Below are 22625 nucleotides of genomic sequence, written 5' to 3' on the forward strand. Positions count from 1 at the left end.
CGCGGGCACCCTGGAGGCATGGCCCTGCACTAGTGAAATCCGATGGGAGAAGCCACAGCCTCTGCACTACTTGCGGCTCAAAGTTTCTCCCTCCGTGGGTTCTTTCTCATATTTTTGCACAGGGGCTGAGTTAGAGGTGCCAGCGCAGCAGGCAGAACTTCCCCCTGTACAGATGTCTGAGCAGCCACCCACAGAGACCGGGTGGACCCCGTGTGTCCGTACGCCTTCCCTGTTTAAGGGAAATCCTTCATTTAGAAACCCCCATAGTCTAAAACGCATTTAATATCAGACTTTAGGTCACTTACTCATCCCCACTGCCTTCGGCAGAGCAGAGCCCTGGACATGGGGACTCTGTTTTGAGGTTCATGAAGCTTTATTTCTTGGATCCAGCAGCCCAACAGGCGAGGATAGCCTGTAGCCAGTCTGCCCCCGAATTCCCAACAGGCACACACACAAAACCTGTACACACAGAATCATAGAATGGTTTGGGTTGGAAGGGACATTAAAGATCACCTAGTTCCAATCCCCTGCCATGGGCAGGGACACCTCCCACTAGACCAGGCTGCTCAAAGCCCCATCCAGCCTGGCCTTGAACACTTCCAGGGATGGGGCATCCGCAGCTTCCCTGGGCAACCTGTTCCAGTGTCTCACCACCCTCACAGTAAAGAATTTCTTCCTGATATCCAATGTAAATCAATCCTCTTTCAGTTTGAGGCCATTACCCCTCGTCCTGTCACTACATGCCCTTGTAAAACACACACACACCCCATGGACCCCTCCAGTAACCAGTCATGGTCACCCAGCCTACCCAGTGGCTGGCCCTGGATGCTCCCATCTCCCTTTGCACAGACACACACCCCAACCGGCGGAGGGGTCTTGGAGTGGACCCCAGACCCCACAGTGTCCCCCACCATTGGCTGGAACCCCTGGCCCTGCCAGTAGCCAACTCCTCCAGCGGTCTCACAGGCAGGCCTGGGCTTATCTCCGCTTTGATAACTGGCTCCCAGGCCACTTGTCCCACTTGCCTGCCAGCAAGAGCAGGAACGCCCCTACCCAGGGAAATAGTTAGAAATGGAGTTTAATGAGAAGACAGGATGGACGGCAGCGATGAGATGGAGGGCATGGACAGACAAGCGTACTGACCAGCCGCTGTTGGTGTGCGCTGGCCTCTTTTATCCCCTTATTTTCCCACATTCGTTATTTCCCAAACCACCATGATCCCTCCCTTTTGCTGCTTTTGGTTCCTCCCCATAACATCCTATAAATTTGTGCAATCCCAAGATGCTGTTCCCCTGTGTCCCATAATACGCCTCCCTCTCCCGCCCGCAGTTTGTGAGGTGCGCGGGAGAGCCTCTCCCATTGTGTCACCCTGATGGATGTCACCCCCAGCCTGTGGGGCTGAGGCTCCCCTGGGACAGCCCCGCAAGGGACGGGGAGGGATATGTGTCCCCAGTGAGGTTATTGGGGTCTTCCCACCTGCTGTTGTGCCTCTGCTCTCCTCTGTGTGTCGGGGTGTGTGTGTGTGAGCCTTTTGTCACATAACAACATAAACGTATGGAAAACTTCACGGCCTGCCAGGTTATTTTGAAAGCTTTGCCTAAATAAAAGCAGAAATTTATACATATATACTTATAAATTGAAAGGGCTGGGGCTTTAGAAATGCAACAACTGTGAAATCACGACGCTCAAAAAGCATCGCAGCAGTGAAAATGGGAAAGTGGAAAGGTCTGAAAACAGAACCGAAATGCGCAAATGCACACACGTAAGTAGCAAAAAGAGAAAGATCTCAGAAGCACTGTCAGTAGGCCAAGAAAACCGTGGATTTTCATGTGTTGAAAGTTCATCAGACCTCCTTGATATAAAGTTACATGCAGGCCACTTGTGAGCAATAAATGAGTCTCTATTATCCCAAAGCTTTAAAAAATTGAATACGTTAGTGAGTGGGCAGTTCGGAAATCCTCCCTGGAAAATTCTCCCCTTTGGCATGAGCCATGGCCAAGGAACATCGAGTCTTGTACGTTGTAGGGTTTTTTGTACCTTTTGAGAGAATGAGAGATGTGCAGAGCAGCAGATATTGTTCATGAGGTCTGCAGGGACAGCAACCACAGACATAATCACATTATTTTATTTTTCTACGCTCTGTTCTCGACATTTTTCCACTTGCAGGATTTATTCTTGATTAGTATATAGCATAAATACATATATAATAAGATGCAGTTCCCTCTGCCTGAGTGGTAAAAAAATAAAGAAAAAGAGGTGACTAAGACACAGTAAGTATCAATTTTAAATATTTGATTCGACAGCCATTGTATGATGGCTTACGGAAAGCCACCAGAGTAGGGGGTTCATACAGACTGGTGATTTTTAAGTGGCTGTAGAACAGGCCAAGATCTTGGCCATCCTTATGAAAAGGGTCTTGGCCCTCTTTATGTTAACATGCTTCTCAAACCCTGGGGAAACAGGGTATTTTCACGCAAAACTCCCTCCACGTGCGTTGTCCTCTGCCGGTGCCCCAACCTACAGCCAAGCTCTTTGCAACGGGATGTGAATTAGAGCACCTCACTTTCTGACTGCTGAACTCCATTGGGTTCCAGAGCATCTTGAGTCTCTTGCCCTTGAAACAAGATCCCCTTTGGAAAACATTTCAAGTTAGCCTGAACCAAAGGCCTGAATCCAGAATTGTGAGAGAGAGATGAAATTGCCGAGGAAAATATTTTACCACAAGGAATGCAGATGATGGCCTTTGACAGGCAAGCATCAGTTTTCCTCCTGAAAAGGTACCTACATCTAGGACTTGGATGAGTTGAGCAGATTAAAGCAGGGTGCTACCTCGAGGTGGCAAATCAGAGTGGCAGAAAGAAGAAGTGTTTGTTTTTGGGAGACTCCTGTGAGTCTTGTAAGTGTACATTGAAGGCAGTTCCCTCTAGGAGAATGACTCGGTGCTTACCACAGCCTGGGGGTTTCTTTGCCTGGTGTAAAAAGAGCTACCACGGGTTATGGGGACACGGGTAAGAGTCCCCAGAGTAGGGCATGTCAAGTTTACATACCCATTTGGAATAATAATTTGTAGTCTCTTGGTAATGAATGCCTTAAGTCTTAGTGTTCATATTCTCATGTCCTTCCCATTTCAGTCCCAGGATAAACAGATTGTGCAGAAGTTTTCTACTGAGAAAGCCCACGAGATCCATTACAAAGGAACCCCTTTCTGTGAGGAAATCATATATGCAGTAACTTTAAACAGCTGGCACAGCCTGAAGACCACCAGTCTCCACAGCACACACCTGTCTTTTCAAAAAAGTATTGATCACATTTAATGACTTACAAAGTCTTTATTTCCATAATGCTATGTTAGAACTGTTTGGCCATCTAACGTCTTGACAAAATTTTCACAAAAGCCTCCTTTGCTCGTTCTTAGCTTGGAGAAGAGCGTTAACTAAGTGCCCCACTAACCCAAGACTCTCCCTCTCTCTCAGCTCGATGCTCTCCATTAATTAAGGCAGAAGATGGAGCAGATGAGACATATACGCAATTCCTTCCTCAGGAATGCAAAAAAGCTTTCAGGAGTCACTAAGAAAATACTCTGTGTCAATACTCAGAGGCTGAGGAATAAGAAGGGCTTTTTGACACCCCTCTCCGTCTTGAACACTTAACTCGAAAGAGAAGAACAGAGTCATATTTCCAATGATTTGATGTGCTTATCTATTATAGACCAAGAGAGAAGCAGAGGGAAGCATGGCTAAAAACATATTCTTTATAACTTTTTATATTTCCCTTCTTCCTCACTTAGGTGTCAAATTATTAGGACTAAACTTCTAAAGTCCCATCGGTTTGCCTGAATGATTTGCCATGCATTTAACAATTCATTAGCAATTAGTAGAGTGTATTTGGCAGGCTAGCAAACTGAAAAGTATTCAGTTGATACCCAGCAAGCAAAACACTTAAGAAATGCATATAAAAGAGCACAGTGCTTTCAGAGAGGGTTGTCATGATGAGTTTGAGTTTCTTGCCTGCTTCTATTAATTTGACAGTAATGATATAAACTGAATTGCATTAGGACAGAGTGAAATACTTCAAGAAGTCTAAACCCGATTCTTTTAGATCTAATTTTGTCAAAAATGTTGGCTTTTTGTTCCAAAGTGGAATGCTACTACGATTTGAGACACTGGCTGTTTCCATGGAGTAGAAATAGGAAATCAGCTTTTCTGATTTGCAAGTATCAGTGTCTTGGTTCTAATTATATTCATGCTTATACTTGTGTGATAGAGTACCTGTATTTTTGCAAACTGGCTTAAGTAAAAGAAAATCAGAATTAAAATAATTGCCTCAGAATTCTAGGACATCTGTTCAACGTTAGAAGAATATCAACTCATTATCTGATACACATTATCCAAGATCATGTTAGCATTCTTTTTTCATTTTATGTTTCTTTTCAATTGCAGCTTAAATTCCCAAGCTCTCCGAAATGGTGAGTCATTAGGAATGTCATTTCAAAGACTGTATTTAATCTCTTTATCTTTTCCCACAACTGATTTACCCAAGGGCACGAGTAATGCACACGTAACAGATGCCCAAAGGCCCCCAAATCCTCGTTTCTTTCTTATCTAGCCTTATTTTATTCTCACTTTATTTAAAAGTGTTCTAAAAAGATTCATCTAGTTGGCAGTTTTGACTGTGAGGGAATTGGGTGGCTTTTATCGCCACATGGATTTGAGCTGATGACTGAATTTTGTCTCCTCTGCCGCTCGTTTCAGGTGTGGCTGATCCACAGCACAGTCTCCAGTCTAGTTCTACTGTCTCTGGAGTACGGGCATATAAAGGTCTTGTCTTTTCTACCACGACAGGGTTGTTTTAAAGCCTTCTTCACGTGAAACTGCTGGCTAAATAGAAACACCGTCAGGTAAGGTATTAAGTAAGTAAAAATGAATTAATTCAAAACAGCAAAGACCCAACTGATCTCTACTCCGCAGTTTAAAGTCCTAGGTAAGAACATCAAGGATGTTCTATGCAAACTAATCAGAAATAAAAAAAGAAAAAAAAAAAAAGGAGATTTTCTGTATTTCCAAATGGTCATTAAAATTATATTTAATCTGGTACAGTAGTTGAAATGTATTAATATGTGTCATCACCACACGCAAGTGGTATCTTTGGAGAACAAATGTATGGAATAGAGGTAGACATGGGACTCTTCCTACCATTATTTCTGGGGATATTTTCCCTCACTTTTCTTGTCTGAATAGCTCACACGTCACCACATTGTATTTAAAATTTTGCTCGTGCATTGGCTAGTTCCAAGTGTAGCCACTTACTGGTGTAGAAAGCACGTACTAAATGTTAGTATTCTGATCCAGTAACATATTCTAGTTTGAGGATGCCTTCACAATAAATACATGCTTTTAGCTTAAATCAGCTTTCCCGCCTGTAATGAAAAACCTTTCTCCTGTGGTGACCTTAAGCTCCAACTAATTTTCCTAACAAGTTGCTAAAAAGGAGCCTTGGCTATGAATGAGACTGACTGGCCTTGTTTGTGGCTGCAGCTGGAATGCAGACAAAAACCACCTAAGGGCAAGCAGTCTTCAAACGTCCTTCTCCACCGACGTTCCTGCTGGGCAGCGTTATCTCCCACCGCTGCCAAGTGTGGGAGACAGACGCCACTGTCCGTGACTGGAGACTCCCAGTGCCTCTCTTCCCAATGAACCTGACGCAACACCCACTCCCAGGCACCTGGGAGCCATGTGGCTCTGCTGTGATGGTGCCTGCACCTCAAGTGCAGCGCCCGGGATGCCAAATATCTAACTAGCCCCACGTGTATCCTTAAAGCATTCTAAAGAGGTGAAGCAGATTAAAAAGAGTGGGAGACAGAAGACACAACTGTAATCCAGGAAAAAATCTCATATTAACGTGACCATCAAGGGGCGAAGAGATTTATCTGTATTTGCACCGCTCATGATTTGAAACTTGATGGTCAAAACTCATTGTGTATTTTTATAGCACGTCCTTGTTCTAAGACACAGCAACCCAACCTGTGCTGACCCACCACTTTGCAACCTGTAAAATAATTCACGGATGACAACATTGTTTATATCGTCTACAGCACATCATTTGTCCATGTGCTGGCAGACAGGAATGCCAATTGTCCTCCAAGACTGCATGCAAAGCATGGACTAAAGAAGCAAGAGGAATTCTGAGGAAAACGCTTTCCATTTCAGTTTTTATCCAGTAAAACTGTTCTACGTGGGCATGAAGCAAGCTTGGTCCATCTTCTATTGAGTCAAACTTTGGGCTTATTTCTGCGCTGTCTTGCTCCCTCCCCTGGTAGCTGTTCATACCTGTATACACAGAATGCTCCTCGAAATTTTATGCTTACTCTGTGCAGGAACAAAGCAAAGAGTGAATGTGTTCGGACCGAGCAGTCTTTCTGCACTAACACACACAAGCGAAGGTATCGTTACTTCTTTCTTCCAAATTTTCCACAACTAAATTTAAATACAGCAAAGCCCTTTCTTTGAGGATCAGGGTCAACAAGGCCAGGCTGATTTTCATGTTGGTTATGTCTAAAGAGTCCACTGATATACCCCATAATGTATCAACAACTAGCACCTCACCACTCTCTTCCTCTCCCTCCTCTTCTTCCTCTGCTCTTCCCCTGCCTATAATTGTGTTCTCTTGTGTTGTTTTTTTTTTTGGTTTGTTTTTTTTTTTTGACAGGAGTTTCCATTAATCAGCAGGCAGACATCATCTTCCTCCTGCTTCATTAGGGACAAGCCATTCATCCTTTCTGCGTGAGAAAGGCAAAGTTCAAAAGCACAACTAATTAAAAGCAACTAATGACCAAGCTGGCCTTGCAGGCAGCGCAGGGAACGCAGCTGCCTGTGAACGTTTTAACAACAGTCTGTCTGACTTCCGTGCTCCAAGCAGCCCAAGAAACGGTTTATGATCAAAGGCTTGCTTTTCAGGCCGAGATCTGTTTGCGGGTTGGACAGATAGCGCTCTGGATGTGCTAAAGCCATCAACTCGCCATCTTTATGTTTTTGGGAATGACATTAAGCCACTGACTTGAAGGCTGTACTGTCACTGGTCCCATGCCCGTGTCTTCACATCACAAACTTGAATATATGCTAGGGATCACTGTGAGTGACTCTGTGGCCCGGTACTCCAGAGGAAGCTCTGCTGGAACTCCTGAGCGTTACCTTGGATGCGAGTTAGGAAAAGCTGACTTTCAGAAACCACTTCCACCCTCTCCGGTGGGGTCGTTTTTGATGATGTCAAATGGATGGGCTTGTAGATATTACTCTCTTTGGGGGTTGCTACTATGACAGAATCTTATAAACAGGCTGCCATGCGAACATGAAGCTGTCAAATTCTCCTAGTCGTGGCTAATGTGGTAGCATCATATATCTACATATTCATTAAAAGATGCACAAATCCCAACGTTAATTACCCCGTTTCCCCTTATTTCATAAAATGAGAAGAGGGAGCATGCAGACACATCTGAGTCCCAAGACACTGCCACAGCCAGGGAAAGGAAACTAGAAGATAGCTGTGACTGTCCTGGCAGGAGCGCCAGATGGTGGAGGTACGACCCAACAGGCACCGCTATTGAAAGATTCCCAGTTGGATGCTCACACCTGAACACACTTGAAGAAATTTCCCCCCCCACTCTCAACTTGCAAGTAGTGGCTTCATAGTAAGAAAGTATACAAATACTTGGCTCATAAACATTGATTTTAGTTTCCTCCTAATCTCCTCCAAAGACACTAACTCACTGGCGCTTACGGCTTTTATCTGAAATTCCTTTTCTTCTTCACGGCTTACAGATGTGGAGAAAAACAGCTCAAAGAACAGAGACCCCTCCCCTGCCAGCACAGCTGGCCGCAATCGCAGCGTGCTGCCATGCGTTGTACATGTCAGTACAAAGATGGCCAACGCCAACACTGAATGTAACAGTCTTTCAGGTTATTTTTTTTGCAGACTTTCGTTGCTGGGTTTGACTGTCTCTCGTTCTCCTTCCATTTTCTCCGGGAAAAAAATACATTATTGCAAGAGTTTGATAAAAATATAGGTACGCCATAATTAGAAATTGCAATTAGGAATTGCTGCAAATAGAAATCTGTAACTGAATTTCTGAAATTCATAATTTCCATCATTTTTTTTTGTTACACAAAAGTTGCTTAGCCTTGTTATTTCTTTAGGAATTTCTCTTCCTCAGACTTTCTTGGCTGTTCTGTTTCTATTCTTGTTTATATTTATTTTTTTTTTTTAATTGATCTCTTACTTGTCAAGATGAAATTTAGTTCTCAATAGTGAAATATTTTCTCCTGGGATTAGAACAGCTGGGCAAGAGATCTAAATTTTTAAAGGCAACTGAAGACTTAAAAAATCAGCTAACTAAAGAGGAAAAAAGGGTAGTTCTTATGTTGTTTTACATATAAAAGCAGTTCCTTACTGTCCTCTAGTGGAGCAGTACTGTCCTCACAGACACTAACCACCTTTCAAAAAAAGCATGTATTGCTAAAATATTCAATTGTACATTGTTCAGTCTTTTGTACCAAAAATCTCTGCAAATTGTCTCTTGTATTTTTCAGTTGAAACACTAATGCACTCTGAAGTAAGCAGAAGTTAGTATCAAACGGCAGAGTCTAAATAATGGCACATTTACAACTGTAGATCTGTGGACACAGGATACACGTCATATATTTAGTGACACAACACTTAAGCTATCCCTAAGTTGGCAGAGGCAGACCAAAAGGTGAGGTACATCACCTTTTGAAGGGAAAAATGGTATCATCTCAGGTAGTAAGACTGTCTAGTAAATATACTGTGGACTTTTGGCAGTATGAAACATGAAGTATGGCCAGACTGAGGGACAACTACTGAAACACAGATACTTCCCCTAGGACACTCTCCCAGCTTCCTGTAATGTAGACTTCAAAAACTTCAAGGGCAGTGGTAGTATCTTTAACACATCCTTGATGACTTCTGTCCACCTTACATTCCTTTTAACCTGCCCAAACTTTTTGTATCCGTAACATTCTGCAGCAGTTCCATAGCATAATCCAAGGTTCAACTGGGTTATGTAGGAAGATGCTCCTTTCTGCTTGTAACTAAACCTGCTGCCTGATGTCCCTTCGTGAGCAACACCTCCTACTTACCATTTCCACACTTCATGACTTTATTGGGATCTATCACACCCCTTCCTCTGTATCTCCTTTTCAACTGGAATCTTACCTTCCGCTTTGCAAATTCCCTCCTTCTGTTCTATATTCTAGTTCTACTCACACGGTGAATAATTTAACCAGCCTCTGTACCAGCAGAACCTACTGCCGCTCCTGTAACACTACACCTGGAATTAAATGGTCCTATCCACCACGTTTTTAAATACCTATCTTTACACATGCACACACACTATATATACGCACACACGTATATAAAATACAACAACAGAAAGTACAGATTTTTTTGTAAATATACATATAAAATAAAAGCATCTCTACTTTCTATTCTTTCATTTTGGTTTGAGGCATTTAAATCGTTGCTTGCTTTATCATCTCTTTTTAAAGAGAATTCTCACTGGTTGAGCCTAACTCTGATTGTATGCTATTTGAAGATTTTATTCTATCCTAGAATGCTATTTTATTCTTAAGTATCCTACAGTGATCTTTGGCCTGCCTACCTAAGTAAAAGCATCACCCTGCCTCTGTGATACTGTATGCTTTTACTCTCCAAATGCAAGTATGAAATTGTATCCTCTGCTATAAAAAAAAAAACTAATTTAAAGTACCCCTGGAGAATCCTTCATAACCTAGTGGACAGCGATGGTCATGACCTAGGAGAACTCTGTGCACAGCTGTCATCAAAATTTAGAAGTAACAATCCTTATCTGCTTATCAATGAGACATAGCTATACAAACAGATCCAAATTAAGAAAAAAAATTTTGCATATTCTAATTTAAACACTGAGGAAAACGTGGTGCTATACATTTAACAGAAAAATTTAACACAGGCATTTAGACTACACAGTTTTTATACCTCCGAACTATTAGTAGTAGATACCTTTCATATTTAATACAGCTTTATTACAAGTAGATACAACCATTATTGCCAAAAGAGAAAGGCTATATAAAAAAAATCCAGTGCAAAATAAAAGCACCCTACAAAATCTGCATTTCTGTTCCCATTGACAGGCATTTAGACCTTGCAAGAACAATTGATTTCAGTGACTTCAAAGCAGTTACTCACTGAGGCAAAGTTAGACAGGATTTGCTGGAATTTTAGCTGTTGACTTCAAAGAAAAAAAAAGTGTCACTCATTGTCTGACAGGTGCAAAAATTAATACAAAATGTATTAACACAATATGAAACAAACATACATTAAATAGTTTTGTTTCCTGGTACATCAGATTTTCAAATGAATTTTATAAAATTTACATATTTAATGAAATGATTTACCTATCATTGTGGAAAACACAGTTCTTTATTTCAAGTTTATATTAACTATAAATATCTAAGAACAGGAAAGATACTCTTCAAGGTGGTGTGCCTTATTTCCCCATCCTTTATGTCTTCTGCTCTTTGCCTTTTGGAGAAAACATTACAGCATAAGGCTGCCTTCTTTTTGGACGTTGACAGGGAGCAAGATCCTCTTTAATATATCCTTAAAAGAAGATTAACAAATCTGAGGTAAGAAATACAATATAAAAACACGCATAACTTTAGTTTCATTTTTTGTTTTCCCTCAAAAAATAACTTGTCCATTTTTTTCCTTTTATGGCAACTGGTTGTCACTTGACAAAAAGTTAGAGATCCCACGGTACAATATCATTAATGAAAACACTCGGCTGTCTTCTAGTAGATGACAGTATAGTAATGCAATGCAGATAGATTATACTGAAGAAGAGAATGTCATCTATTCAAAACAAAATTGCACTTTTCACTGTCTTTCCTACAGAAGATTTTACGTAAGAGTAACAAAGTATGCAAATACTACAAATCCAGTTGACTAATAAAAATCACTTTTTAAAAAAATAAATTTAACTCCTAGTCATACACAGGAAACTTCAGGCATGTGTACTTCGTGTGTCTAAACAGTACGTCCCTCTGTTTTGAGGGTATTCTTATTTATTAAAGACTTCTCCATTTGGAAAAAGCCAAACATGAACCTGTGGATCAAAACGCACCTTGAAAGCTCTCCGACAAGAGAGGAGTATAGAAAATTTCTGTAACATGCTCAACTTAGCTAACACTGACAGTAAGCAGACATTTTATGCAAATCAGTTACAGCACCTGGCTTTTGTCAAACGATTACTGTTTATCAGCACTAACATCCACTGAAGTGAGAGTAGCAGAGTCCCACTTCATAGTTGGAAAATGTTGTCTATGCAACTCAGAATTTATAAAAAACAACACAGACCACAACTGGTTCAAGACACCAATAAGAAGTAGAAAATACCCTAGTACTTCTGAGTGACAGCTGCAATTGCTCATCATGGGAACTCTCTCTGGTGATTTGGTTTTCTTGCTGCACTCTTGTATAATACGGCTTTTTACCAAGAAAGGGCTGATCTAAAGTCTGCCTCTGAGAGGTCGAGGACCATTAACAACTGAACAGCTCTTACTCTAGCAGAACAAGGAGATAGCCAAGAAGCTAATTTTAACCAGGTTGCAAACAGATTCCAAATGGGTAATAACAGACAACCTCTATCATTACTTAAGGTAAAGGAGGAATGGATTAGCCTCAGACAAGTCCTGTCTAAGTGGATACACAAGAGAGGAAAGAGACTACTCACTGGCTAGCTGGACTGAGGGATTCACTTTCCCTTATGTTATACCAGAAACAAATTGATTAAAAAAAAAAAAAAAGAACTATTTTCTTGAAGCCTAACCAAGCCCAAGGAAGCTTAACAGCCTGCAAATCCTATGACCAGTTTAAGCCTTTGCAGTGGATATTTAAGAAGGGGGAACTTGAATAGGGCTTCAAAAGCAAATTTGACGCTTGTCCCCCACAACAGGGGGAGGCTTAAAGTTCTGAACACCATGTTTGAAATATACATATTTCTTGGAAATACAGCTTTAAATTTAAATGAACTCGACTCAGTATATCTTGGTTAGGCATTATAATTGGCAGTACAAAAGTTATGTTATTCCCTAGAAATCAAGGTTCCCTGTTCTGGAAGATTAAGGATGATACTGCAACACTATCACACAAGAACACATATACATCCGGCTACATTTTCCTATGCCTGACCAGAAACTGTTAGGAGAACAGATTAAAAAAAAAAGTGAAGATTAATGCTTCACAGCTAACAACATATGCACAAATAAAGACATAAGTAACTCAAAGAGAGTTCATACAGGGCTCCTAACCTCAGAGCTTCACTACTTCTGAAGAAATGTACATACAGTACACTACAAACTCATCATGTTTTAACATTATTAGTAAAAACTCATTTTTATACCAAGCTCTGGGAGTTAGAAGAATTATTTAGGAAAGAACAATCCTCTGTGTGAAGAGGAATAAAAAGAAAAACAAACGAAACCAAAACAGCTTTTGTGTCACTAACAAGCAGGGTATGCATATTAAAAACTATTTAATTACACCCTACCTTCCACATTTCCAATATCGTGGTATTCTGGAGCTCTAAAGATGCAAAGGACATCAACAGTGCTGCCTGTCTCTCCTCAGTAAGTACAATCTCTCAGCCTTTGCCTTTGAAAATGCTGACCCAAGTCTTGCTTTGGTTCAAAGACACACAGGGTTTTAAGTTGTACGAAGATCCCAATTTTGTTTGCCTTCTCTATCTAGGCTCTAAGAACATTTCCTTATATTCCAAATAATGGCTGCTGATAAGTAATCAGACCTCAACAAGACTGGGTGAGAAACGCTGCTTTATGAACTAGAGATAATTTCAGGGAACCATTCTAGAAAAAAAACACCAAAACAAACAGCTTTAAAAATGCTTTGTAAGCCTTTTTTGCACAAACCTCTTTCCACACAAGTTTGAGTGGAAGGAAATCCAACCTCCCAGAAATTTTCTGGAGTATTTGGAGGAATGTAACGAAATCTGTGTCTTGAACAGGCAGCTAGTTTCTTTTCTCTCTCTTCTTCTGGAATGTCTGCATAATACTGAGTGTTAGGGGAGAAAGCAGAATTCTAAGTTAACAAATTCATACATATAGAGCAACTGCTTTACACAATGATATTGTCAATCGCTGTTTATTAACAGTTATCTAAAAATAATCGTGGGGATAGACAAGAGTAGAGATTTGTTATCCAAATGACAAACACTTGGCCATTATCCTAAAAGCTCACTGAATTTACAGATTAAGTATAACAGTATGGTGGCGAGTTTCTTAGTTTTATATCTTTTAACATACCATAGGTACAAGGTTTAGGCATGCGTACAATTACTTATGTTGTTTTACTGACTGATTTTGCAAAGCTAAGTAGCCCAGGTGTTGAAATTGATGGGAATTTTCTAACATACTAAGTTTCAGCTCACTTTTACAAATGAAATAGAAAAGTGAAAACGCACCAAAAAAAAAATCCATGCTGCAGAATTATTTCCAGTGTCTAAATTTACAGTAGTAACAGCAAACTTAAGTCAAAATACTTCCTACTTTATTACCCTTGTTAGAAATGCTCCTTATCCAATAACAACGGCTCAGGCAGTGATCGATACGAAGCACATTTTATTTAGACATTCTTGCAAGAACAAGTGTCCTAGCAGGTAGGCACACCTGAGGTCCCAAAATAACTTCTTTTTATTTCCTGTCCCCAGCCAAAATTTCCCTCCCCTGTTTCCCCACTTGCTAGGTACTCCAGGGTTTACAGCCTACCCGATTCACCTAAAACTACTTCCATTTGTCCCGCCTCTGTTTACTTCTCCCCATCACCACCCCTCCTAAACCCCTTACTTCACCTGTTTATTTCCTCCCTTTTTTGGTATTATTGCCCACAGTAGCTGGTCTCAGTTAAACATTCATGCTCCCATTAAACTACCGATCCAGCATAGACTGGTTTCTCCTTTGTCTAAGGGATGAGTATTCTTGCACGTCTCTTAATCAGCCTTTGTGTTGTTAGTCATTCTCTAGCTACATTATTGCAGACTGGCCAAGTTGTTCCTCTGCAAAAACGATACTTAGATTCTTCTTACACCCTCAAATTAGGAGTAAATAAAGAGATAGTTTAATTAGCTGACTGATACTGGGACTCCAGAAAATACCTGCCAGCTGGGCATTCTCTAGAGTATATAGTAAATTGGCTAGCTACTCTTTCATCCCTGTCAGCTGTACTGGGGGCTGCAACAACTATATACTCTCCAAACTTTTTTGCTGGGTGTTCCCCTGAGTAGCATCATAGAAAGATAGTATTTTTCAAGTAGTTTTCTACCACTTTAGTTTGTGATTCTAGTTGGCATCTCCTAAAAATACCAATCTGGCACTTAGATATCATGGAGTACCAAAATATTTTCAAAACAAACACACTGTTTGATTCAAGTGGCAAGCCAACAGTCACCAGCTGGATTGCACAAGAAACCTGACCCTCATAAAAGCGGTAGAACAATTCCACTGAAGTTACAGCGTTATAATTCAAAAAGGTAAACTAAAGTATAAAACCTCATTCAATCAGCTGGAAAGTGATCTAGACTGGGCAAAATAAGGAAAGGAACAGAATACCACTGTCAATAGAGATTACTTCCTGTCTCCATCTACTGGTAGGATTTCAGAAAACCTATGTATTTGGAATCATGAAGTACACTAATAACTTTTTTCTCCTAGTAGATGGCAGACAAAGTATAAAATGGGCATAAAAATCCTCCTCCAAAAAAACCCATGAAAATTAAATATTGATGATTGTATAGAAAAGAGTAATCACAGCTCTGAAAATGTCAACGACAAAACTTCATGAACTAGGAAAAGTAGGCTTGTTTCATTTTGTGATTCTGTAGACTGTGAAAAACACAACTGTGCCTGAAACTGAAGTATATTTTCTCCACCCCCAAATCAATTCAGACTTCTTGCCATTGTACAAAGTGTGACACCAGAACATGTTCTGCTCTCAAAGCCCTTATTTGTACAGGAATCTGACCTAGCAACACGTGAGTCTCCTGGTCAAGAACAGAGATCCAGGTTGTTAGCAGGTTGTACCTGAAATTTCAGATTACTGGTCTGTCTACTACAGAGTCCTGGTACACAGGATAGAATAAACTGCCAGTTCCAAAGATAACATTCAGGAATGGTTATAAGCCCCTAGTGAAAAGTTCTTCAAAACGTACCATGTATAAGCCCAGGATACTCCCACACTCTTGATAGCAAAACCCCTTTCAATCACTGAATTCGAACACAGTTTAAAAATGTTTGCCACTGTCTCATACAATGTTCCCTTAAACAGGAAAAGGCCTACGCCAAGACCAGAGCTTAAGTGGATATCGGTAGGTTGGGGACTGAGTCAGATAGCGTAGGGTCACTCATGCAGCTAGACTTCAAAGACCCCGCTAGAAAAATGTCTGTGTCACTCAGTTAAAGGTCTAGAGACTAATGAAAGAAAAGAAACAGGTAATTATCATCTAGTATGCATCAATTTTCGCTGATAAAATTTAAGAAGTGACATGGTGTTAAATCAACAAAATTAATTATAAGAATTCTACAGTATTTGTGTAAATCAAATAGATTAATAGCTGAGTCTTATTTACAGATAATCAGCAGTGCACCTTATGTTTGTCCTTTAAATAGCCTGGAATTTTAGAAGTCAGTCTACTGAAAGTTTGCAGTGCTGAATTTATTTTTGGAATGAAAATGTTTATGATTGGTGAGGAATATTTATGGATCAAACAATGAAAAATGCAGGACAGCTCTCTAGGAACAGAAAATAGAGAGACCTATCAATAATCAAGCTAAGTATGTATTGAAAAGAAATTAGTAACTTTTTGCTAGTTTGGCTTGTTTAGAAATCTATCAGCGTTGACAAAGAATGAGAAAGTTAAACATATGTCTGCTAAACAGCAAAAAGAACTCTCAGCTGTTTTCTAGATTGATCTCGCTATCCACAGGATTTTCAACTCACACAAAACATTCAAGCTAGGCTTTTCCACGTGCGAAAAGATATGCAAAATCTCATCCTGCAGTATCTTCACTGTAAAAGAATTGTTTACAGAACTCTACAATTTGCAGTCTCAAAAAGAGAACAAACCTTTAAAATATTCCTCTCGTTAGTTTAGCGCTAAGTTACTTACAGAATAATTTCTGTAATCTAAACATATATAAAGCCATCTGACTGATTCTCCTTATCTAAAGTGTGGCAAGGCTTAGTAACCACACTAACAAACATTAACTCCTGCATACAATCTTTCTTTGATCGCATCGCAAAGTCATAACAAACCAAACCAAAACCTCTTATCAAATGCTCTACACTGTAAAGTGAATGAGATGCCTCCACAAAGTTTTAAGATAAGGACTTATAAAGGACTTTGACATCAGTCTGCTAACGCATGTGCAGAAATTAAACCTCTCACATCTTCTCAAAATGACAGATAATTTTCCCTACTCTCATACTGCATGCAGCACATGGCCAGAAACAATTTACTGATTTCTACCCCCTCCTTAAGTATTTCCTCAGACTTTGGAGACTTTTCAAGCCCTTATGACTGATAAGTAAGTCAAGACTTTTTTAAAGCATCATTTATGCTTTGTCCAATACTCCCTTTTTCCATAGGCATTTAATTCAAAGCTAATTTTATTATGGTGCAATGACACTGCCAGGCATTCCACACATTCCAAGACGTTCACCTTGAATGATGTAGACTTAAAAAAAAATGCCAAAAAACAAGAAAAACACAAACTCTTCTGAAGTTTAATGTAGAAACCTACTATTTTAAAATTGGAGCTGTAAATGTTTCCAAACAGCAGTTACCACTCTAATTTGCCAGAAAGTAACAAGAACTGGATTTGCTGAGAGGAGAAGATCTGTAACTTACAGAGACAGGAAATGAAAACATTTAACACATGTCTCTTGGCCAAGAAATAGACTGAAAGCTTGGGGTTTTGTTGTTTGGGTTTTTTTCTTCTCTTTTTTTTTCCTCAACATCTTGTTTTCTTTCAAATTCTTTAAATCAAACTTATTTTTGAAAATGGTATTTATAGTTGACTGTAAAACTTAATTATTTGTATTTAATGAGTTTTACCAAAGCTGTTTTTTCAGGACTTTGTTTTTTATGAAAAATATACTCTAATAAATTTCTTCAGCTAAGTAAATGTGACAACTACAGAGTGAATAGCAGGGGAATCTATGAAAAATATTGGTTCTATATAGGTGTGGAAATTAAGTGAAAAGATTCCAGAGAATCCCTCATTATTCAGTCATTAATCCACACTTCTGGCAAGTCATAATGTATAAGATCATCACCTAATTAACTCCAGCCTGGAAGTCTATTAATGACCAAATGAAGTATGTCCTTATTACACATGTAATTAATTCAATACATTATCTCCATACCAAGTATCTGAAAGCAGTTTAGTAATTTGAAAAGGAGGAAAAAAGTATGTTCTAAAATTTCATATTTTTTAATCTGCTAATGTAAACATTTTTGCATGCATTTGCACATATATATATGCATTCGCACCTATGCTGGTGCAATTATCTGAAGACACAGACATGCCATAAAACAAGGAAAAAAAAACCCAAATTGAGATATATCTATATATAGGTACACCAAGACATAGAACTTACTTATTCCAGTAGCTGTAAATGTCAGTAGAGCTTTTGAGCTAAGTTTAGAAACTTGTAATCATTCTTTGACTAGCTAATGTATTTTTCATTAAAAAAAAAAAATCTATCCTCAAACTGATACACACAAGAAGTTAATACTTTCTAAGTTATGTGCAGTTACTACAGTTAAAAGCAAACCAACCAACCCAGACCTTGGTAAAACAGCTTTGGTAAACATTTACTTATCTGCTGCTATAGGTACTGATGGTGATGCAACCAGATTCATAATTTCAACAGCACTTTAGCACTTAGACACTAGCAGAGCTAGAAGAATGGAAAACTGACCAAATTTTAAAGCACTACTTACTATTTCACATTCCTTACAAGTATGGCCAGGCAATTTTCTTCTTTCTTCTTTTTTTCGAATAACCTCAATATGAGGAAAATCTAACACAGTATTCTTTCTGAAAAACAAAAATGTTTTCACACGATAGCACATTCATTTCTCCTACATGTCTAGAAATTTTCAGTCTTTAGAACACAATGAAGGAGAGTCTCAAGAAAAGAAGAAATACCAGAAAATGCCTACAAAACCCAATTATACTACATTTCAGGATTTTTTAAATGTAATATGATCTTTCACATAACCAGAGATGTGCATCTCCTCATTATGGCTTTTCATAGTGTGAAAGTAATTACTAGATCAAAATGACTCAAATATAGATCTTCTGTAGAATACTTATTTTGCCTGCGGCACAGTTGTGCTTGCATTGTTTTCTGCAAAAGGAACGTATGTTGGGGTTCTGTACAAGAACTAACAGATTCAACTCATCTGCTCACAGAACACTAAACAAGTTTTCCTCTACAAAGAAAACATATGCTGGGGTAAAAAATAAGCTAACAACTATTTAACTGAAGGGGTTGATATCGTTATGAAATGAAGATTCAGACTACCAATGTTGATTATACAGAAAGGCAATAGAGGAAGCACTAAGAGGCACAGTTAAACATTACTCATTTATTGCCTAGAGGAAGGGGCAAAAATGCCAGAGAAGGAAAGGTTTTATTTGTACAAGCAACTCATAGGCTTTTGGCTCATGAACTCATGCATGACCACGTGCCTGTAAAAAACAACATGGATTACAAAATACAGCATTCCAAAAAAAATTACAGAAAGCTGAAGAGGCAATCCCTTCTCTTCAGTAAATGTGACAGACAGGCATCTCAATGTGTTTGGTTCTTTTCCCCTACCCAGCTTTTATCTAAGGCTTTTACGTAATTCACTAGATCTTTTACCTGTGCATCTTTATCTGCTAGTACGTTACACACAAACGTATATTTTATGGAAGAACAAGTTCCCTATCGGGAGGATATAAAGAGCCTTAAAATGCCTATACAGAACAAACTAAATTACCTTTCATCACTTTTGAAATATGGCTCCACAAAAGCTTTCTGCTTGGTTTTATCTTGTTTATCCTCATGTTCTGTAAATATACATGTAAAGCAAAAAATTACATGTCATATAAGGTTAACAGACTGCCTGGAGAAACGTCTGTGAAATTATCAGCCAGCTATTAAGAAATACAAAAATGCCCTGTACATTCAGTCTGAGACAACAGATTCAAAATACTAAAGATAATATAGAATTGATTGAACCAGTGATCAAAAAGCATTACTGGAGTAGAAGGAAAACAGCAGCGAGATGATTGAAGAAGATAAACAGAATAGCAAAGGAAAGGTTGCTTAAATACAAAATAGTGTGAAGCCTTTGATAGAACCTAGGATAGGGTGAAGAAAGGAAGCAAGTAATCTGGAGCAAAAAACTGGTGTTTTCTGTAAGAGTCACTCTGCTATACAGTTCCTATGCCAACTTCCATTACACACCCCATATTTGTGTCATGGCTATACAAATGAACTACAAAAATATTTTCATATTGGTTTATGTTATGTCCTTACAATGAATAAGTTTTCCCATGAATTTATGAAAAACGAACTCATGGTTTATTTGGAATATTTGCTCCTAGAGAACAGAGCCCGATTTCAATTCGACTTTTGTAGTTCAACCAGACTAATAAAGACAAAACAAATTATATCCCACTCTTTAGTTTCTTGCTTGCTGCTGTTACTCCCTTATCCTGCTCTTCATCATGAAGAATTTCTTTTTCATCACGTTCAGGAGGACTATCTTCTGGTAGGCAGGATTCATATTCTTCATGGGTTGTCCGATCAAACATTTCTGTTAAGGTATCATTCTTTTTGTTTTCTCCTCCTATTATAAAAAGCATAATGAACACACAAATCAGTCTCTCAACAATTTAAGTCAAGAAAGCATATTTTAATTGAATGTGTATCAAAAGAACTAACATCTACTTCCTGCTCCAGCACTGCTTAACTCCAGCAACACAATTATTCTTTCCGCAACTTCTCTGTCAATCTTTTAAATACGGACAACACTCATCTATTTTTCATAAAGATACCTCGATTCAATTTCTAACATTTGATTAATTACAAAATCATTTAGATATAACTTTAACCTTAACACTGGACACATGAAGTTTTTGTTCTTGTAAATTATGAAGTTATCCAAGCAGAAAGAAATACCGTCTCTGTGTAGGAGATAAATTACAGAAAAGCAATCAAGTTGCAACAGCTTAAAAAAATTACACACACAATTAAAAGTCACTGCCCTGCAGCCATGATTCACCACATACCATAAATTAAATGTGATATAAATACGTTTGGATTTATTTTAAGTATACTAGTTCTATTTATATGCCATTAAAAATTAAATTAGTCTTCCTATAGAAAGTCTGATACGATTACATAGCAGTTTCAAAGCTTTCAAAGTGCTTTGTTTTAAGAATGATTGTGGGCAGGTGAGATGAGAATTATTATATGGTTATTTAGCTCTATCTCAGCACAAATCCTATCGTTTTCTTCATCTAAGTCAAAAAAAAGCTCAACAACAACCACGGATTCTACCAGGAAACAGACTAAACTTTGTAACATACAAAAATACATCAATGCTGTTTTACTGCAAACAATTTTCTACTATCTATTCATACAGAGGAAAAAATGCCCTTCACTCTTTTCTCCTGAGGGGGAAAAAAAAAGAAAAGCCTTACTTGGATTGCTTTCCTGGTTTTGCTCTTGGCTTTTAATTTTTGATAGCACACTTTGACTGACATATGTATAATCCATATCAACAGCTTCCCCTCCGACTCTTGACTGAGAACCACCCTAAGTAAGAAAAAGCAAACATGACAATTGCACTCAGAAGCAATTGTATAGTCAGTGTCATTGCTGTATATCTGAAACACTTTCACAACAGTTACTGCCATCTTTTTGGATACTTTGTGATGTTTTTTCTGCAGTGATGTCTGTATGATAAAGATGTAAAATCTATGTAAGAGAGTAACATGTTTTGAAATTAATGCATAAAGCATTTATCTGGTGGGTTACATTACTTGATGGGCCAGAAATATCTTAAAAGTTTTCATTTAAATTCTACGAAGATAAAAAGTAACCATGAAACATACAGAAATTAAAAACTGGTCAAATTAATACCTTTTAAGAGACACTTTAAATGAGACAAAACAAATAGACTTCAGGACTCAAAGAAAGATAATAGCCATTATCTGCACATTTTCTATTAGTTAACATAAAGAGATATCACAGTGAACATTTTTACAGGAAAAAACTATGAGATCTGAACTACTTTTTTGTCTTAAAAGAAAACCAAAATCACCCCCAAATGCATCAGTTTCATACTGAGCCACCTGGCTGAGTTTATCACATACAACTAGACAGTGGAAATATTTTAAGATAACTGTAGTGTACTATGTATAAATTATCTTTTCAGGAGTGCAAACAAACATCAAATGAGATGAGCTTAGATTTTTGTTAAAAACTGAATTTGGTCTGCCCAGAATAAAGTTCATGATTCTACTTTTGTAGGCTTTTTTCGATATCACAGAACACGCAGACTTGTTACACAAATTTACCTTTGTATCAATCACAGTAACGTCCATTTTGTACTGTGAAAGGTCAGCTCCTGGGTCTATGCTCCACTGGAGGTTTTCTAAAGCTTTATCTTTCATGTCTGGATGCAGAGAATATGAGAAAAAAGACAAATAATCAGAATCCAATTCTGCCAACAGCATTCTATAGTGTCTAAATTATGTCAGCTTTCCTTTTATCAATTCATTTTTGGGTTTAGGGATTGCTTCTTCTCAAACAATAAACATGCACATTTCTTGTAAATTGTATTTTGTCTGAAGAGTAAGAAATAGATCTGTAAGTTTTTTGTCATATTCAGGGAGCACACCACTCCTTTATGCTTGTATGAGGTATGTCATGCATAAAATACTCTTGCAGGTAGAATCTCTGTACTTTGTAAACCCAGTAGTATTAACACCAGACAGAAGATATAAGATTGATAAGAATACCAAAGTCAAGTTTTAGAATACAAACAGTACGAAAATGTCTGGTCATTGTTCCAGTGATGGCTCTTGATTTATCTTTGAAGTAGAGGTTTAGATTGTAAGCTACATGGCCACATCAACTGCTGACACATTTCTTTTAAATTCAAAATGCAAGTATTTCTAAATAGAGTATGCAGTGTAACAGCTCAGCTAAGGAGTTCAGAAGCAGTGACTCTACAATCCCAGTTCAAAATCTAAGTTTTCAGACTGGGACCACTTAACAAGAAGGAAGATACAACAAGATGAGTATTTAGCAGCATCTGTTCAGTATCATTAAAGATACAAATTTCTTTAACAGATCATCAGGAATCATGAAAAGTTAAGAAGGTGACTTATCCTTACACTTAAGTGCAGTTTTCAAGCATTTGATACAGTTTAAACTCAAAGTTCCTGAGATTTTATTTCAGTATCTGTTATTCATATGTTGCATTAAACAACAAT

The 22625-nt window shown here is 38.5% G+C and overlaps 1 protein-coding gene across 4 annotated transcripts in view; it reads right to left on the reverse strand.

Annotated features, from left to right (window-relative positions):
• Nucleotides 1-7940: 7940 nt before the first annotated feature.
• Nucleotides 7941-22625, reverse strand: part of RBBP8 (RB binding protein 8, endonuclease) — a 46262-nt gene continuing 31577 nt past the window's right edge. For all 4 annotated transcript variants that reach the window (XM_054192813.1, XM_054192812.1, XM_054192811.1 and 1 more), the window contains 7 exons: nucleotides 21705-21802; nucleotides 20826-20940; nucleotides 19799-19969; nucleotides 19115-19184; nucleotides 18068-18164; nucleotides 12978-13119; nucleotides 7941-10650 (listed from right to left, as the gene is read on the reverse strand). In XM_054192813.1, the coding sequence (XP_054048788.1) occupies nucleotides 10553-10650; nucleotides 12978-13119; nucleotides 18068-18164; nucleotides 19115-19184; nucleotides 19799-19969; nucleotides 20826-20940; nucleotides 21705-21802 (791 nt within the window). In that variant the 3' untranslated portion in view covers nucleotides 7941-10552. The remainder of the gene's footprint in view (nucleotides 10651-12977; nucleotides 13120-18067; nucleotides 18165-19114; nucleotides 19185-19798; nucleotides 19970-20825; nucleotides 20941-21704; nucleotides 21803-22625) is intronic.

Source organism: Rissa tridactyla, chromosome 2 (assembly GCF_028500815.1).
Source record: "Rissa tridactyla isolate bRisTri1 chromosome 2, bRisTri1.patW.cur.20221130, whole genome shotgun sequence".
Lineage (NCBI taxonomy): Eukaryota > Metazoa > Chordata > Aves > Charadriiformes > Laridae > Rissa > Rissa tridactyla.